This window comes from Antechinus flavipes, chromosome 1 (assembly GCF_016432865.1).
Source record: "Antechinus flavipes isolate AdamAnt ecotype Samford, QLD, Australia chromosome 1, AdamAnt_v2, whole genome shotgun sequence".
Lineage (NCBI taxonomy): Eukaryota > Metazoa > Chordata > Mammalia > Dasyuromorphia > Dasyuridae > Antechinus > Antechinus flavipes.
The window spans coordinates 715,379,628-715,395,997 of NC_067398.1; the positions used below are offsets into that span (position 1 = coordinate 715,379,628).

The 16,370-nt window shown below is 62.2% G+C and overlaps 2 protein-coding genes across 2 annotated transcripts; one reads left to right on the forward strand and one right to left on the reverse strand.

Annotated features, from left to right (window-relative positions):
• Positions 1-1,173: 1,173 nt before the first annotated feature.
• On the reverse strand, positions 1,174-14,411 carry SF3A1 (splicing factor 3a subunit 1). The gene is made up of 16 exons (XM_051973108.1): positions 14,251-14,411; positions 9,838-9,956; positions 8,905-9,112; positions 8,099-8,356; positions 7,118-7,192; positions 6,109-6,259; positions 5,799-5,992; positions 5,208-5,325; positions 4,937-5,122; positions 4,390-4,511; positions 4,040-4,282; positions 3,447-3,654; positions 2,237-2,391; positions 1,629-1,730; positions 1,463-1,534; positions 1,174-1,360 (listed from the first exon to the last, which is right to left on the reverse strand). Exons 1-16 carry the CDS (start codon positions 14,311-14,313, stop codon positions 1,259-1,261), a joined length of 2,376 nt encoding a protein of 791 aa, XP_051829068.1. The 5' UTR covers positions 14,314-14,411; the 3' UTR covers positions 1,174-1,258.
• Positions 14,412-14,515: 104 nt separating this feature from the next.
• On the forward strand, positions 14,516-16,364 carry LOC127545676 (coiled-coil domain-containing protein 157-like). Its single transcript, XM_051973110.1, has 2 exons — positions 14,516-14,641; positions 16,093-16,364. The coding sequence occupies exon 2, from the start codon at positions 16,113-16,115 to the stop codon at positions 16,362-16,364; it is 252 nt and encodes an 83-aa protein (XP_051829070.1). The 5' UTR covers positions 14,516-14,641; positions 16,093-16,112.
• Positions 16,365-16,370: the final 6 nt, after the last annotated feature.

A 16,370-nucleotide genomic window follows, 5' to 3' on the forward strand; every position in this document is an offset into this window, starting at 1 on the left:
CCGGCAGGGGGGAGGTCCCGCTTAAACGGCAGCCGCCCGTCTGCTGGCAGAGCGAGGTCCCGCGCGCCCAGCCGCGTAGCTAAGCTAACATGCCCACATGTTGACAGGTTCTGGTGCCGGCCGGACAGAAGGCGCTCCAGCGGCTCACTTAAGGCTTTTCTTGGGGATGTTTTGCTGAGGGTCGTGACCAGTAACAACGAACAGAGGAAGGAGTGTTTGCGTTCTGGGAGGAAGGGCTCTGGGGCTAAGGATGGGCCTCTGCCGGGCCTGCGGGAGGAAGCAGCCTCCTGCCTCTGCCACACTAGGGACAATTCCACGAGGCTCAAAGCCGCTGACAAGCGGCGTCAGGTCTGATGTCCCGGAGAGGGAGGGGGTCTGACGTCAGGGAGGCGGCACCCGGGCCCTTTGGGGCTGTGACCTGGGACATGACACTTTAACCTCACTGGGTCAGGTAAGACAGGGCAGAGACACTGCAGAATCCCAGCGTGGGCCAGGAACACGAGCCAGGCCTGACCCCCTTCCCTCCCCCCCCCATGCAGTGAGTCTGGGGCACGGCAAGCGCAGAAGGGTCTGCAACCCACCACGTAAGAGGAGACACTCTCGGCCATGAAGGTCCGAGAACGGGGGCCGTTTACACAGGGATGGTGTAGAGGAAGGGCACGTTGGAAGCACCGGCCTTGTCCCTTTCCTGAAGCCCATTAAGATCTCACCGGAAACCCCGCCCCACCCCCATCCCCAGGCTTTCTGGTCAGTGCCAGAGAGGAGGGATCACTAAGCGAGGTCACCAAGAACCCCACCTGATGGGGACAGAAGTGACCCAGCGAACACAACTTTATTTTCAAAACCGGGGCCATAACGGACGAACTCAGGGCAACCTGCTAATGACTGAACAAGAGTTTAATGGAACTAAGTAACATGGAACCTTCCCAACAAGACGGAAAACTAGCACGTGTGGCTTCCTCCTGCCCGCCAGAGGGCCCGGGGGCCGCGGGCAGGGTGACGACTTCCACGTCATCACGGAGGGTCACGGGCTTCGTGGCCATTGCGACGCGGGCGGCTGCCAGACGAGCAAGCCCTACGACCCGGTCTTTTCTAACTGATTCTGGGAACGTACAATCAAGGGGACCTGAACCCAGCCCCCCAGAGTCAGAACAGGATGAACACAAGACAACAGGGAGCCCCCCAAGGGAAGCTGCCGAGGGTCGGCATCTCAGCAAGGACGCCCGGACGAGGGCCGGGGCCGCCGCCCTGGGAGCCTCTACTTCTTCCTCCCGCCTCTCTCCTTCAGCGCCAGGTGGATCACAGCCCCGTTCGCCATGTTGTAATAGGCCAGCGAGTTGGAGTCTTTGATGAAGATGCCCTGAAAGAACCAGTCCCGTGTGAGGGGCAGCGCCCGGGTCCCCTTCCCCTCCCCCAAGCACAGCGGGAGCGAGGGGCCCCCATGGGGAGAGGGGGCGCTCACCTCGTACTGCAGCTTCTGCTTGCCGGCGGGCATGCCGGTGGCCTCGTGGATCTTGACCTTGATGACAGAGACCTGTGGGACAGAGATGTGGTGGAGATAATACTCTCTGCAAGGCCTTTCCCCCCCAGCCCCTGACCCCTGACCCCTGACCCTCACCAGCACGTACCTGGTCGGGCAGCGGGAGAGTGAAGACCAGCACTTGTCCATTCAGCTTCCATTCGGTCTTGTCCTGCATGTTGGGGACCTGAACCTTGATGGTGACTGGACCCTGTGACACAAAAGGGGTCGTTACCCAATGAGGAAACCCCACACCTCCCGCCCCTTTGGGGCTGGTTAACTAGATCTGCAAAGGGCCTGAGGCTCCCTAAACAGTCACCCCCCGCCCGGGCGGCAGCCGCGGCCTTGTTGACAACAGCTCCCGCGTCGCAGCACGGGAAGGTTTGTCGGGCACTCTGTGCCGATGACTTGTCTCAGCTGATCCTCAGGACCCCCCGGGGGGCAGGGACTGACCAGGGGAAGCCCACCAGGCTGGGAGATGGGGCCACCCCTGGAGGAGCTCCTGGGGCAGCAGGGGCTGAGCCTGTGACCTGGGGAGGCTTCAGTGCGCCCCTGGATCCGCCGGGTCAGCGAGGCTGGCTTCTTTCCCTCCGTGAGTAGGACGCCAGGTGCTGCCCGCCTGCTGCCCTGCGCAAGCCCCCACCCAGAGTGGGACAGCCACGGCCCCTCAGAGAAGCCTCTTTCCCAAGGGAGCCCCAGCCAGGCTGCGCTACGTGCCTTGTTCCTCCGCAGAAACTCTTCCTCGGGCATCAGGCTGTCTTCGGTCTTCAGCTTCTTGGACGCGGGCTCCTCCTCCATGGGCGGCGGGGGGTGGACAGGAGGCATGGGGGTCGGGGCCGGGACGGGCGCCACCGGGGGGGCCGGCACAAACGCTGGGGGCACAAACACACCAGTGAGCCCCTTAGGCAGGAGCTGCCCCGGGATGTGAGCCCGTGCAGGACCCCACATCCACGGGGGACGACATGAGGGCCCTGCCCAACGCTGCCTGCTGGGGGGCTTCTCTCCCACCCGCTCTTCCAGGACCAGTGGTTCCGACCACGATGGGCGCCGGGCCACACGTGCTTTTAACAAGGTTTTAGAGGCCCCGAGTCCCCTTACTGCACGTGGCTGGTACAGATAGAAACCCAGCAGGCCCCTGGAAGCCAGGCCGGACCTGCCCCGGGCCAGACCTCTACCGTTCTCCTGCCTTGGGGAGTTGCTAAGCCCTGCACTGGGGCTCCCTCTGCAGGCTGGCCCGCCCTTGACTAACTTCCCGAGTCCAGGGCCTGGCACCTGGAAACGCTCAGTAAACCCTCAGGGACGGAGGTCAGAGCTGAAGGACACCCAAGCCTTTGCCCATGATGTGCCTTAGCATCTGGGAGCCCGGGGGTCCTGCCAGGACAGCGCCCTTCTAGTGCAACCTGGCCGAGTGACAGCCGCCCCCCGAGGAGGGGGCTGTTGGGAGGCAGCGACCCAAGGGGGAATCCCCGAAGGGGATGGAGGGAGGAAGAAGCTTTTCCTGAGCCTCGACTCCCAAGGCCCCAGAATTCAAGGGATCCTTGGGTTTCAGAGACTGTAGAGGGGGTGGCCCAGGAAGGCAGTCTGGGTAGGGGATGGTCAATGCACTGAGGGAAGGACCCCGACTTCTGCCTTTTCAAGAAGCAAGAGTTTTGCCCAGAGGGAGCCTCCCCGGGCCCACAAAGGCCAAAGGCTGGCACCCCGATGTGCGGACAAGGCCCATTCTGGCCCCCGGCCAAGGGAGCAGCAGAAACTTTGCTTCAGCCCACAGCCTGTCTTGTGCAGCCACCCCGCCCTCCCCGGGCACAGCCTGGCCCTGCCACCCCTAACAAGTGGTCATCAGCCCCTCCGGGAAGAACCCCGAGGGCTGGAGGCACTCTGACTGTCCCAAGTTCATAGGGTCCCCCCTCCGCCCAGGGAGGGCACCGACCTGTCGGCACAATCATGGGAGGCGGTCGCGGCGCCATGATGGGCGGGGCGGAGGGCGGCATGGGCACCACGTTGATGCGAGGCGCGTGGATGATGGGCGGCATGGGAGCAATCACCGAGCCCGGAGGCAGGCGGACCACGGAGGCCATCGGGGGCCGCGGCATGACGGGCACGGCCGAGACCACCGTGGTTCGGACGGGAGGCGGCATCTGCAAAGGGCAGGGGGCAGTCACGCCAGAGGCCAGCGCCGGGGGCACCGCTTCACCGCTCGGCCTTCGTAGTAAGAGTCCCCTCGTCAGAAGCCTGACGCCCCTCCCTCTCCATCTGAGGACCTGGGGGATGAGCCGGGGCCCCTCAAAGAGCGCCTCAAGCAACAGGCCCTTGAGGGAAGCAAAGCAGTGACCCCAGAAGTCCAGGCCCTCCTCACCCCCAGCCCGCTCACAGGCTCGGGCTCTGGCCCTGCCAGCTCTGCTGGGGGCAGGTCTAGGGGCAGCAGAGCGCTGGATTTGGGGTCACAAGACATGGATCTCCTCCCGCCCGGGCAAAGCCCCAGTCTTGGGGTCCGGGGTAAAGGCCCCTCTGGCTGGCGCTCACCGAGGGGGGGCGGGGCACTGAGGTGATGGGCGGGGCTGAGGTGGGGATGTTGGGGGCCGAGGACGGAGGGGGCGGCTGAGGGATCTCGTTGGGCTTGCTGGGGCCGATCTTCTCCTTGCTGTCATCCTCCGGCACGAGCCCCTTGGCCTTGTGAATGGCCTCGATCTGCTCCTGGAGAGTGATGTTGGCCTGGGCGGCCTGCTGGGTTCGGGCCATGCTGCCCGAGTGGCCGTCCCAGGTGACCTGGAAAAGAACACGCCGGGGTCAGGGGAGCGCCCTCCTGCTGGGAGCCCTGGGGGGTGGGGAGGACGGGCTGGGGTCAGGGAGGAGGGGAGGACGGGCTGCCGCACCTTCTCCTCGGGTTTCTGGATCTCCTCCTCTCCGATCTTCTTGCCGATGGCCGTCTCCTCCACCCCAAAGATGTCGGTACGCCGCTCGGCCAGCTGCTTCAGGCTGCTCTCGATGTCCAGACCTGAGACACAAACGAGGACAAAGGCGTCACATGGCGCTGCGACCCTCTCAGCGCGAGGGCTGACGCTTACACCGGCCTCCCCACAGCCCCGGAAGGTGGGGGCTCCAGGGACTCCCATTTAACTGAGGAGGAGACTGAGGCAGATGGGACGGGGCCCACTCAGGCAGCCCTGCCTCCCCCCAACGGCTGGGCCGTGATGGCCCCTGGAGAGTGGCCTGTGACCTCAGCCCAAGGGTGGGTTACCCCCTCCCTCTCCCCCCCCCCCCCAAGTTGAACCCACAGAGGATGCAAACTCTGACGGCATCAGGGCTGGGCCGGACCTCAGCTTCTCATCTTGGGGCCAGACCCACAGGGAGTGACTGTGACGGGGGGAGGGGGGCCAGGCCCACCGCAGGGGAGTGACCGTGGCCCCGGTCCGGCCTCACCTGGGGCATAGACCTCGTCATCGCTCTGCTTCTCCCGGATGGAGCGGTCACGCTGCTCCAGCCAGCGCGGGTCCAGCAGGCCGATGCGCATGTGCTCCTGCATCTTGCTGGCCGGGATCTTCTCCCCAGTGATGGGGGACACCAGATACTCGTCTGGGGCAGGGGCGGGGGGCAGAGGCTTGGAAGCTGCAAAGGAAGGGAGAGGGTAAGCTCTCGGGCAGGGACCCCCCTAACCCCCGAGCCCAGGGGCAGCAGCCCGCAGCTTCCGTACCTTTGGGGTCGTAGTCTTTGCGGACGATGACCTGATCTGGGGTCGGCGGCAGTGGTGGGGGCATGGGGGTCTCTGGAGGAGGGGGAACTTTCTGGCCCTCCTCTTCATCATCAGAACCCTGGGAACAGAAGCCTGGCTGATGGTCTGCGTGCCCTCCCGGGGGCCCGGGGCCGAGCTCCCAGCTACCCTCCCAGCAGGCCCTGGTGCTCCCTGGGTCGGGGGGAGACACTGGTGCTCCCTGGGTAGGGGGGGAGGCCCTGGCTCGAGAAGCTGCCAGGAGCGGAGCTTCCCTCTTCAGGCAGGAGCCAACGGGCGCCGGGCCAAGCGCTTTCTCCCTGAGTGAATGGGAACAGTGGGGCTCGGGATACAAACGTCCCTGCGGGCATTTCCAGCAGCTGGCACCGGGCGGGCTTCAATGGGGCCTCTCAGGGTGAGCTCTGGGCTGGGAGGCAGAGGGGAAGCCGATTCCCACAGGGAGGGGCCCGCTCTCTGCCAGAGGCACGGGCTCCCCCCGGGCAGCGCAGTTGAGGAGACGCCGCGGGAAAGCCCTGGGGACACTGGGAAGGGCCCCTGTGGGGGGCCCACAGCTACCTCGTCCATGTCCTGCACTTGGGTGTCCTGGTCCAGCTGCGATGGCGGCTCCTCGGTCTTCTCCTGCTTCTGGTCCTCGTCATCGGACTCCACCTCCATCTCCACTTCCTCACTCTCCCCGAACTTCTCGTAGCGCTCCTGGATCAGGATCCGGGCGCCCAGCTCCTCCGGGGTGGTGGGAGGTGGGAAGTTTCCTGGGGGAAGGAAGCCCTTGAGTTAGCCCAGGCCGTCCTCCCGGGACGAGCCCAGTGCTCCCCAGGCCAAGCTGGCCAAGACCCCGGGGATTCTCGAGGGGGGGGAAGGGGAGCACCTTGCTCATTGGGTTGGAAGTCCACGGTTTCCACCACCACAAAGTCGTGCCAGTCGATCTGGGCATAGGCCACGCGCTCCTTCTCCTTCTCCTCTTCCTCCTTCTTCCGCTCGCGCTCCTGGAACTTGGCCCACTCTACCCGGTAGCAGACCTGGAGGAGGAGGCATGAAACGAGTCAGGACGACAGAGAGGGCCCGGAGGCGGCCGGCATCACCAGAGGAAGCCCGGGCACAGCCCGGCCGCTCTCTCCCACCTCTCGAGGATGAGCAGATGGGGCAGCCCCACAAACCCTCTATTAGGGCTGCTCTGTCATGGAGGGTCCCGAGCTGCCCGCTGGGGAGGGGGGCGGTGTGTGTGCTGCCAGCCTAGAGACACGGCACAGACCTCTGCCCCCTCCATGCCAGCGAGAAAGCCTGGAGGTGACGAGGAGGGCCGGGGGACGCCGCGCCACACTGGGAGGCCCCGTTCATGAGGCAGCCCCAGGCCTCCCGCATCTGCTTTTCAGGGCGAGTGGAGACCGCGCTTCTGTGCCCCTCCCCGCCCTTGGGCACGACACCCGGGATGGAAGAAGCCCTGGTCACATGCTTACTGGATGCAGGGCAGACGGCAGCCACAGGAGCTGCCCTCAGGCTCCCCTTCTAATGGGGAGACGGCACATGCATGCCAGGGGGAGGGGCACAGCTGAGCCTGAGAACGGTTTCTGGGGCTGCCCCCTCCCCCCAGGACCTGCCACAGACTTTGGTGGCCAGCACTTTCTGGGTTTGAGAACCTGCAGGAGCACTTTCAGGTCCTTAATCGTGGCCCAACAGAGGGGGGCGGCGAGGCAGAAGCCAGGCAACTGACCACACAGGCGTCCAGGTCACTGGGGAACCCCAGACCCCAGACGGGGAGCTATCAGCAGAGGAGCAGCGCCCCATGAGCCTCCCAGAACCCTCTGATCACTGAGGCTCCTTCTGGCCCGGCCCCTCCCCCAAACAAAGGCAGCTTCTAACGAGGCAGACAAGCTTACCTGATCCAAAACTTCCCGGGGGTTTTCTGCCTCCTTTTTAAGTTTTGTGAATAAGCCTTTGGGCGGAATCAAGATCTGCAACACAGTCAGGGTCAAAGAGTCACTAATGGAGTCACGAGGGGCCGGGCAAGGGCTGGAGGCTTACTGGCAGCGTGGCTCCTGGCGCCCATCCTGTGCCCGAGGAGGGCCGTGGGGGCGCGGTGCCCAGGCTCTCCTCCAGGTGCATCATCCCCCCCGTGCCCCTAACAGCTCGGGCCTGGGTCAGCTTCTCTTCCTCCCGACACTCAATCTCTGTCTCTGTCTCTCTGTGTCACTTTCTTCCCTGTCTCTGTACCTACATCGCTCTCCTCTCCGTACCCGTGTCTCTCCCTCTCTCACTAATCTCATCTTCCATCACGGACCCGATTCTCTCTGTGCTTCTCTCTCTCGGGCCCCCCATCCCCAGGTGTTTCCTGGTCATTCCCTCTGGAGGTACAAAGACACCCTTGGAGAAAAGACCTCATTGCTCCCCCCCGGCCTCCGCTCCCCACAGCATCTCTGCCCCCGCTCAGGCTCCTCCCGGACTCAGACTGTGGCCCTGGCTGCTCATCCTCCCACAAGCCGCCCCACTTCAGTCTGTCGGCCAGTGACTCCTACAGCCCACGCCCAGCCCTGTTAGGCTCTTCAGTCTCACCCGGCCCCTCTGCCAGCCTCATTTAAGGGGATCTTTCCTAGGGTCCTCAGGGTGGCCCCCAAACCCCTCAGGCGCTCCGGACTCTGCAGCCCAGGGCACCCTCCGGGCGTCCCCCCGGCCCCTGCGCCTTGTCGCCTCGGACCTTGTGTCCTGTTTCTACCTGCCCAGGTGCCCTCCACTAGAGTGTGGAGGGGGAGGGGCAGCAGTGCTGGGGTGCCTGGGCGAGGGCGCTGACCGACTCCCCCAGAGGGAGGGTCTCTCTCCCTCCTCACGGTTTCCGAGGGCCCCCCGCCCCCGTCGGCGGGCACCTTTGTGTACTGCTCCACCAGCTTGGTGAAATAGTTGAAGAGGCTGTGCTGGGGACGCAGGAAATCAAACTGGTAATTCCGCTGCTCCTTCTGCATCAGCTGGGTCAGGAACTGGCGCCCGTTGCGGGCCACAAACTGAGCGGTCAGCTTCACCACGTCCAGGTCGAAGGCCGAGATGGAGGGGGGGTCAGCGATGAACTCGAACTCTGGGGGGGGCTCCTTGGGCACGATGGTCTCCTGGATCACCTGGGCCTGGACCTGTGCGGAGGGGGAGAAGACCCGATGCCGACGTGGGCACTCACGGCCCCACCAGCAATGGAGCTTTCTTACAACCCTCCCCTCATACGGGCAGCAGTGGTGAAATAATCTAGCCTCAACCACTAACTCGCTATGTGAGTCTGGACAAGTCACTTCACCCCATCTGCCTCAAACGGCCCCCAAAGTCTCAGCATACACAGAGAGAAGCTGGGGCCGAGGGCGACGGGACCACACGGGGGTGACTCCGGGCTAGCCTGGGACCTCCTGCGTGGGGGGGCGGCTGCTCACCCACTGGAGACCACCAGGTCTGCCGCAGCCCGGCGTGGGGGATGGGCTCCCTTCTCAGACGCCCCCAGCTGCCTGCGGGCTGACAGGCTGGAGGAGGGAGTGCAGCCGCCGGGCAGCGGCCGGGGCAATTCCCTCCCGATGCCAACGGCATTACTGTAGCTACAAGAGCAAACGGTCCCCAAGCCCCGGCCTCTGGAGGCCGCCCCGGTGAGGACGGGAGCCCCCATCACCCTCCGCTGGGGGAGGGGCCCGGGCCGTACCTTCTGGGGCAGCTGCTGCTGGGAGGCCTGCTGCTGCTGCTGCATGACCTTGGGGATGGCGGCCGAGGGCTCCTGCGCCTTCCCCTCCTTGAACTCGCTGACCTTGTGCCGGTAGTAGGCATGGTACGGGTCGTTGGGGTTGAGGAAGTTGAACTTGGGGTTGTTGATCTCATTCTGCCGAATCCGAGCTTCAAACTCCGGGCCGTTCCTGGGAAAGGAGGCGGCGGTCACTGGCCGAGCCCCGGGGAGCTGCAGGCCCCGAGGCGGGGCCGGGGGTGAGGAGCCCCGGGGGAGCCCCGCGCCAGGCGCACCGTGGGCGCCCGACCCACTGCCCTGGACGGCCGAGGGGGGCAGAATGCGGGGGAGCCCTGGCCCCTTCTCGCTGTCGCAGGGTCTCTCTGCCTGTCCCTCACTCTCCCCCCGCCCCCATCCCGTTACTCCTGCAGCTCTGCACGGCAGGCCCAGGACCAGAAGCACCACGCTGGGGCCGGGGCCGCTGCTCCCTTCGGGGCCGCGGCGCTCCCCGACTCCACCATGGGCCTCAAGGCTCCCCCAGGGGACGAGCGGCCAAAGAACAACCCCCCGGCTCATGAGCTGCTGTGGGATGGAGGGGCTGGCCAAGCTCAGCCACACCCAAGGCAGACACAACCCCGAACGCAGGCCGTTCCGCCAGAACGATTTTAATGAACTGGTAGAGGCAGCAGAGAAACGATCAGCCCTTGGGTACAAAAGAACTAGGGCCCAGAGTCAGGAGGCCACAAAGCAGCCCCAGGGATCCTCCACTTTCTTGGGGCCCCTCAGCCCCCAGGTCCACCCATATAGAACCCGGTCCTCGTACAAGTCAGTGAAAAGACCCCGTGCTGCCCCCCGATGACCCTTGCAATGCCAGGAGAGACCCCGAGCTAACAAATGTGGGGGGCGCACACGACCTACCTGGCTACAAAGCTGGCGGTCTTGTCCACAATATTCCGGACCTCGGGAGGCGGGTAGATGATGCCCACAACGGGTTTGGAAGGAGTAGAGTCCTCCTTGGAAGCTTCTTCTTCTGGGGGCTGCAAGGACAGTGAGGGTGAGCAAGGAAGGAGCTGCCTGTAGCCAGGCTGGGGGAGGGGCACGGGGGCCCCTGCTGCAAGGCCGGCGCTGCCTCTCCAGGCCAGGCCTCCCACTCTTGCAGAGCTGTTAGACAACGAACGGCGAGTGACCTGACCAGGGTCACACAGCCAGGAATGTCTGAGGCCGGATTCAAACTCATCCTTCCAGATTGCGGGCCGGGGCGCCATCCCCTGTGCCCCAGCTGCCCCAGCCCACTCTGACCTAGTGCTGAAGGACACTCCCCCAAGCCACGCTCCGTGAGGTTTTTCTACAAGAAGTTACCTGCAGACCTGCAGGGCTCATTGAGACTACCGGCCTTGAGCACACAGTAGGTGCTTTAAAAACGCTGCATTTCTGGCCACTAAAACAGATGCAGGGCCCTAACACAAAACTCTTGTTAGAGAAGGGAAAGCTAACATCGTGCAGAAACGGGCAGAAAGCTGAAGCGGGAGCTTTCAGCAAGCCTGGGACACTGACTCCACATTCTCAGAACCTCAGGAGCAGCTGCCCCCTCACCCTGCTGTCCCCCATGGGGATGTGTTGGGGGGAGCTGTGTGACATATAGGGAAACCTTATCAAAACTCTGGACCTCTTGGTTTGATGAGACAAAAAGGGGAAGGAACGGTGGACAAAACTCCCCCCTTTTTCTCCATTCCCTTTCTCCCCCGTATCCCAGAAGACATGGCTGCCCCCCAGCTCCCCCCACTTCCTCCTTCCACTTTTCTGCCAGGTCTGTTATTTTTCCTCCAATGAATTCTCCCTGTATGGAAGGGTTAATTCCTAGGGCAGGAGGCTCAGGATGGTATAGAAACAAAGGCCAGGCCCCCCTGAAAGGGCGACCCACGCGGGGCCATACGGCACCTACACTGCTCCCCTGGGCCTCTTCGGGCCCCCCCAGCCTGCTCCGGGACCCCATCCTCAGACGGCCCTTGCCACTGTGTTCGCCAGTGAAGAGACAGCTGGGAGGACTCTAGGCAGGGAGGCTGTAGGGGCAAGGCGCTGACTCAGATTGTTCAGGCCCGAGGGGAGGAGTGCGGGACAAGAGCCCCCATGATCCCACTCCTTACTCTAGGGTGAGAAGGGCACAGCCCCCATGTACCCTGAGGGAAACATTAGGGGACAAGTTCTGTGGGGGACGATAGGGAGGGGAAGCCTGACCACCCCGGAAGGGGGGTGCCCAAGGAGGCTTGTAATTTATTAGACATCTGTAGTGGCTGTGCTTTGGGGGACCCAAAATTTAATAAAACCAGGGTCTCAGCGCCAGAAGCTTATGCAGCGAGGGGGCAGCGGAGGAAGCTGCCGAGGAGGGCTGAGGGACGAAGGGTCCCCGAGCAGCCTGAGGTGCCTCTAAGTCCTTCTCCTTTCAGATTCACCCCAAGAGACCGAGTCTTAATGTGAGGCGGCCCATTAGCTCGCAAGATGTGTTCCTGCCCCCAGGGACTCGATTACACCGTTCGACAAACATCAGGCGCCCGCTGGGCCGCGCGCTGAGAAGGCCCTGGCAGACGCGAGCCCATCTCTAGTCAGCTGGGCGGCCGCCAAGGACCAGCCTCCACTGAGGCAGGATTCCTCTGCGGGGCCAGGTGCCGCCTGCTGGCCGAGAGGCGGGCAATCAACTGGCACCGTCAGGTTGTATCACTCGTACCACGGTGAAATGCAAAGGCGCCGGCCCCCCGGGGAAGCCATGGCCAGCCCGGACACACCATCTTGTCCACGTGGCTCCTACGGTTTTTCCAGGAGCGACGCGTGGCTGAGAGTGGCCACGAGGGAGATGGGAACCACAGGACCGACACTTTGGACTCGCGGCGCTGGAGAAGCCTTGGGAAAGGCCCCTGGGTAGCAAGGAGGTCAAAGCAGTCAGGACTTAAAGGAACTCAGGTCACTCACTAGAAGGTCAAATCCTGAAGCTGAAATACTCTGGTCCCAAAATGAGGAGCTGGGACTCGCTGGAAAAGAGCCTGATGTTGGGAACAACGGAAGGCAAAGGAAAAGGGGATGGCAGAGGATGAGGTGGAGAGGGGGGTCTCAAAAGCAGGAGCTCGGACAGCTCCGAGAGACAGTGGAGGAAAGAAGGGTCCCAAGGTCACAGCCAGAGGAGAGACTGAACAACAACAACGTAACCCAATTCAACAACCGTCCCTGGGTATTTTATGTCAAGCGCGAGGGCGATGTTCTGCCCTCAAGGAGCCTCCGCAGGGGAATGGGGGGAACAACTCATGCAGTGCTGACTCGATGAAAAAACATGCCCAAAGAAACTCAAAGGAGGGGGGTGAGGATCGCAGAGCGTCTTCTTGGAAGCGGTGGCACTGCGAACCACAGAGCCTTCAAGGACGCGGTTATTTCCAGCATCGGTGAGGAGGAGGACCGTGCCAGCCACGGGAGACACTGGACAAAAGGCAGGAAAGCAACAGCTCATGCAGGAAACAACAAGGAGCGGGAACGGAGGCAGAGGTTTTCCAGAAGGACCAATGTGCTGGGGTGTTTTGCTCGACTACATGAGTTTCTCATAAGAAAGGGCTTTGGGGAGAAGAGGTGGCTTAGTGTAGCAACAAAAAAAAATTTCTTACCATGCACAGAAAAAGTATGGGAGAGGACTCAAAAACAATTCCGTTATTGACTTGTTAAATTTTGTATATGTCTCTTATAGCCATGTAACAAAAATACGACTTCTTGTATAATTTTCCCTTTTTACAGGCTGGTACCAGATTTTGTGAAAGGTTTTAAATGTCAGACTGCTGATTATTTTATTCTGGAAGCAACAGGGAGGCCATGAGACTCTGAGAAGGAAGAGGCGGGGCTGACTGCTTTCTTCCCTTTGGTACTTGGGAGAATGAATGGACAACTAGAAAATGATTAATCACTAACTCTGTCCTAATCATATGTCTACTGTATGGGGGATAGAAACGGGAGGCAGTTTCTGCCCTTAGGTAGCTTATCTTCTTTAAAGAGAAATTTGTTTTCTTTAGCTCTAAAATTAACACCAAAAAGCGACCACTTCCAGGTATAAAATAGGAAAAAGATAATTATATATGAAACCACAAACACCTGTTGTAGAGTGCTTGCTTTAAAAACAAACACACACACACAAATCCAACAAGCTGACAAGAGCTTTCTTCCTTTCTGTCACTTTGCTTCATTTTTCTCATCTGGAAACTGTGAATAACAATATCCACCCCAAGTACGTGGTAAGATCAAGTGAGATCCTAAGGGCTATATAAGTGCTAGCGATTACTATTATTGTTGTCGTGATTATGAAAGACTTCAATCAGCATCTTTCTCTTCTTTTTTTGGCAAGTGAACGAGAGGCCCAAATCCCGCCCATCATCAAAAAACAAGAAAAACCAACCCTTAACACAACACACACAGTAAACAAAGCAAACCGACAGTACTTGGGGCTGCAAAGCTATTTCACCCTGATTTCGTCAGCCCCCGTCAGCTCTCTCAGTCCCCCTCCCTTGGAGTGGGGGGTGGTCACTATCGATGGGCTCCTTTCCAAATTATGCTCCTTCCCCCCTGATGGGAGGGAGGCCGCAGAAAGGGGAAGGCGGCAGCCGGGGAGGGGGTTCTGGGCCGGAGGGGACGGGGTGCATCGGTGCGGTGCTTTGTGCAGGGGCAGGGGGTTAAGTTTTTAGAGCAGGCTGTGGGGGAGGAATAAGGACGATGGGACAGCACTCGCAGGACTGGAAAGGGGCAGTGATGCAGGACCAACAGGGGGAAGGAGGGATACTGGCGACAAGTGCCAGGCCTGGAGTCAGGCAGATCCAAAGCCGGCCTCAGGCGCTCGCTGTTTGACCCTGGTTAAGTCACTTGACCCTCAATTTCCTCATCTTTAAAGAACACGTGGCAAACGGCGCCAGTGTCCTCGCCAAGAAAATCCCGGACGGGGTCACGAAGAGCGGACCACGACTGAAACGGGTCAATAGACAAGAAGGCGCCTCTCCACCGGCCGGCCCTGGAGGGCAAGCACGGGCTGGGCGGGTCTGCTCAGCGTAAGCGCGTCCTGGGGCGGGCCGCCGGCACTCGGGCCACGAGGGGGTTCCAGAGCGTCCCACCGAGAGCAGGCCCCGCCCCCGGCCTCAAGAGTCTGGCTCCCAGATTGCCACGCGGCGCGGCCCCGCCTCCTGGGAGCTGTAGTCCGTCTCCCTCCCTGTCATGGCGGCCCCAAGGCCTCCCGTCCCTCTCCCCTTCCCTCCCCTCAATAGCTGACAGGGCCCAACCGGGCAGAGGGGGGTTCCCCGGCCGCCAGCCGCCTACCTGCTTGGGCTCCGTGGCAACGGGCGGCGGCGGCGGCACCGCCTGCACCGGTCCTGCCGGCATGTCTGCGGCGCTGGGGGCTGTGGCTCCAACGGCGGTCTAGGCGCGAGCGACGCTGCGTCCGGGCCGAGCCGGGCGCTCACAAGATGGCGGCGGCCCGCCTAGAATGAGGCGTGGCTATGCGCTTCCGGTTCCGCCCCTAAATTTCCGGCGGCTCGTTTTCTCTCCCCGCATACGCCGGACGTGGAGACGCCGTTGCCATGGAGACGGTCAGGCAGGCAGCTTTTACTCGGCTGGGAGCGGCAGCGAATCTAAGGAGCCGAGGCCGGGGCTCCCGGGGCAGGAGCTGCGGGAACAGTTCCGAAAGCTGCAGCAGCGCTGCCGGAAGCGGGTGAGTCCGGAGGGACAGCTCGGGATCCCCCTCTCCCCTCAGGCTCTGGGGTTTACAGCCCACCTGGGCCCCGCCCCTTCGCTCCCCTCCCCCACCTCTGGCCCCGCCCCTTACCTTACCTTACCAGAACAGGGGATGTCAGATCCTTTCCCCCCCCATCCCCGAAGAATTTAGTCCCCCATCTTTGGGATCGCCCTTCCCACATCAGGGAGCACCCGCTCTCACCTGGGAGCCCTGCCATCCAAAACCCTGCCTTCTTGGAGGAGCCCCGCCCCAAATGTACCTTCCCTCTGGGAATGCCCTCCCCACCTCCGGGAGCATCTGCCCTCCCCTGGGCGCCCCCCAGAGCCCAGCCCTCCTGGAGGAGCCCCACTATTGTCCCTCCCATCTCAGGGAACACCCCTTCTTCTCCCAAAAGCCTCCTCCACCTGAGAGCCCCCTTCCTCCCGCGGACTTCCCTCCTTTGCCGCGGACTTCCCTCCTTGGCCGTCCCTGGCTCCTTACCTGCCAGGGAGCCACCTCGGCCTCCCACGTCAGGCCCCCCTCAGTCAGCGGCCGTTAAGGGCCTCCCCTGGGTCAGGCAGCAGATGCCGAGAGGAACCCTGGCTGCCTTAGCACCCGCTGGCCGCCGGGCTCCCGTAAGCCCCGGAGGGGGAGTCCCGGAAAGCCGCACTGCCCCTTGGTTCTGCCGGGCGCTTCTCAGCCCTTCTCGCCACCATCCTTTCCCCTTAGAAGGCCAGCGTTCCCCTGGGGACGCTGGGGCTGCAGTCCCCTCTGACCTTCCACCGGCGGGATCCCTTCGCCACGTAGATCAGACTTTTATGGGGTCTTTTCTCAACTTTTTATGGCCAGATTTCCCTAGATTTGGGGTCATGGACTCCTCCGACAGTGAAACCAGAATAACGTATTTAAGTGGATAAAATAAAACCGAAAACCAAGCAGAGTCTGTCAGCAAGCAGGGGCGTACTTATAAACACTGTGTGGCAGAGGGGCGCGGTGCTACGCTGTAATAATACACCTCAATCATATTGAAATCTGGTGATTAACTCGTTAAAAAAAGGGGGGGGAGTCCCACAGCTCTGGGATTTGAAGCAAGCCCGGGGTCCCCAGCCGTGAAAGGGCCCATCCAGCTGCTCCCCCTTTTGGGCCCCGATGTGCCCTTCGGCGGCATTTATTGGACCCGGCCCCTCCCGCACTGGGCTAAGGGCTGGGATCCACAGACGAGAGCAGGGAGGGGTTCCTGCCTTCTGCGAGCTTCTGTTCCAAGGCCCGAGAGGCCGCAAGCCCAGGAGTGTTGGGGCTGCCTTCCGGAGCAGCTCAGCCGCGGGAGATGAAGAGCTGGGCGGTTCCGAATTAAAATTTGAGGGTGCTCGAGGGGAGCCCAGAGAGCCTGGCCTGGGTGACCCCCAGGAGGCAGCCCCTGGAGCCGGCGTGTTCTCCCCCCACACCAGGACATCTCGGGGCCTGCACGATGGCCCATCTTCTGGGGAACCAAAGCTGCATGGACAGCCTGAGGAAGGACATCACCGACCTGCAAGGAACCATCGTGGACGTCTTCTCCCGAGCGGGGGCGGTGCGCTTCCCCTCCTGGAAGTTCCCTGACAAAGTGTCCTGTGATCTGGACTTGGTCTCTCTCCTGGAACACTACGACCACGTGGAAGGGAACCCCGAGTTCACGCAGCTTTCCCACATCGTCCTCCTGGAGCTGGTGATTGACAGGTGAGGGACC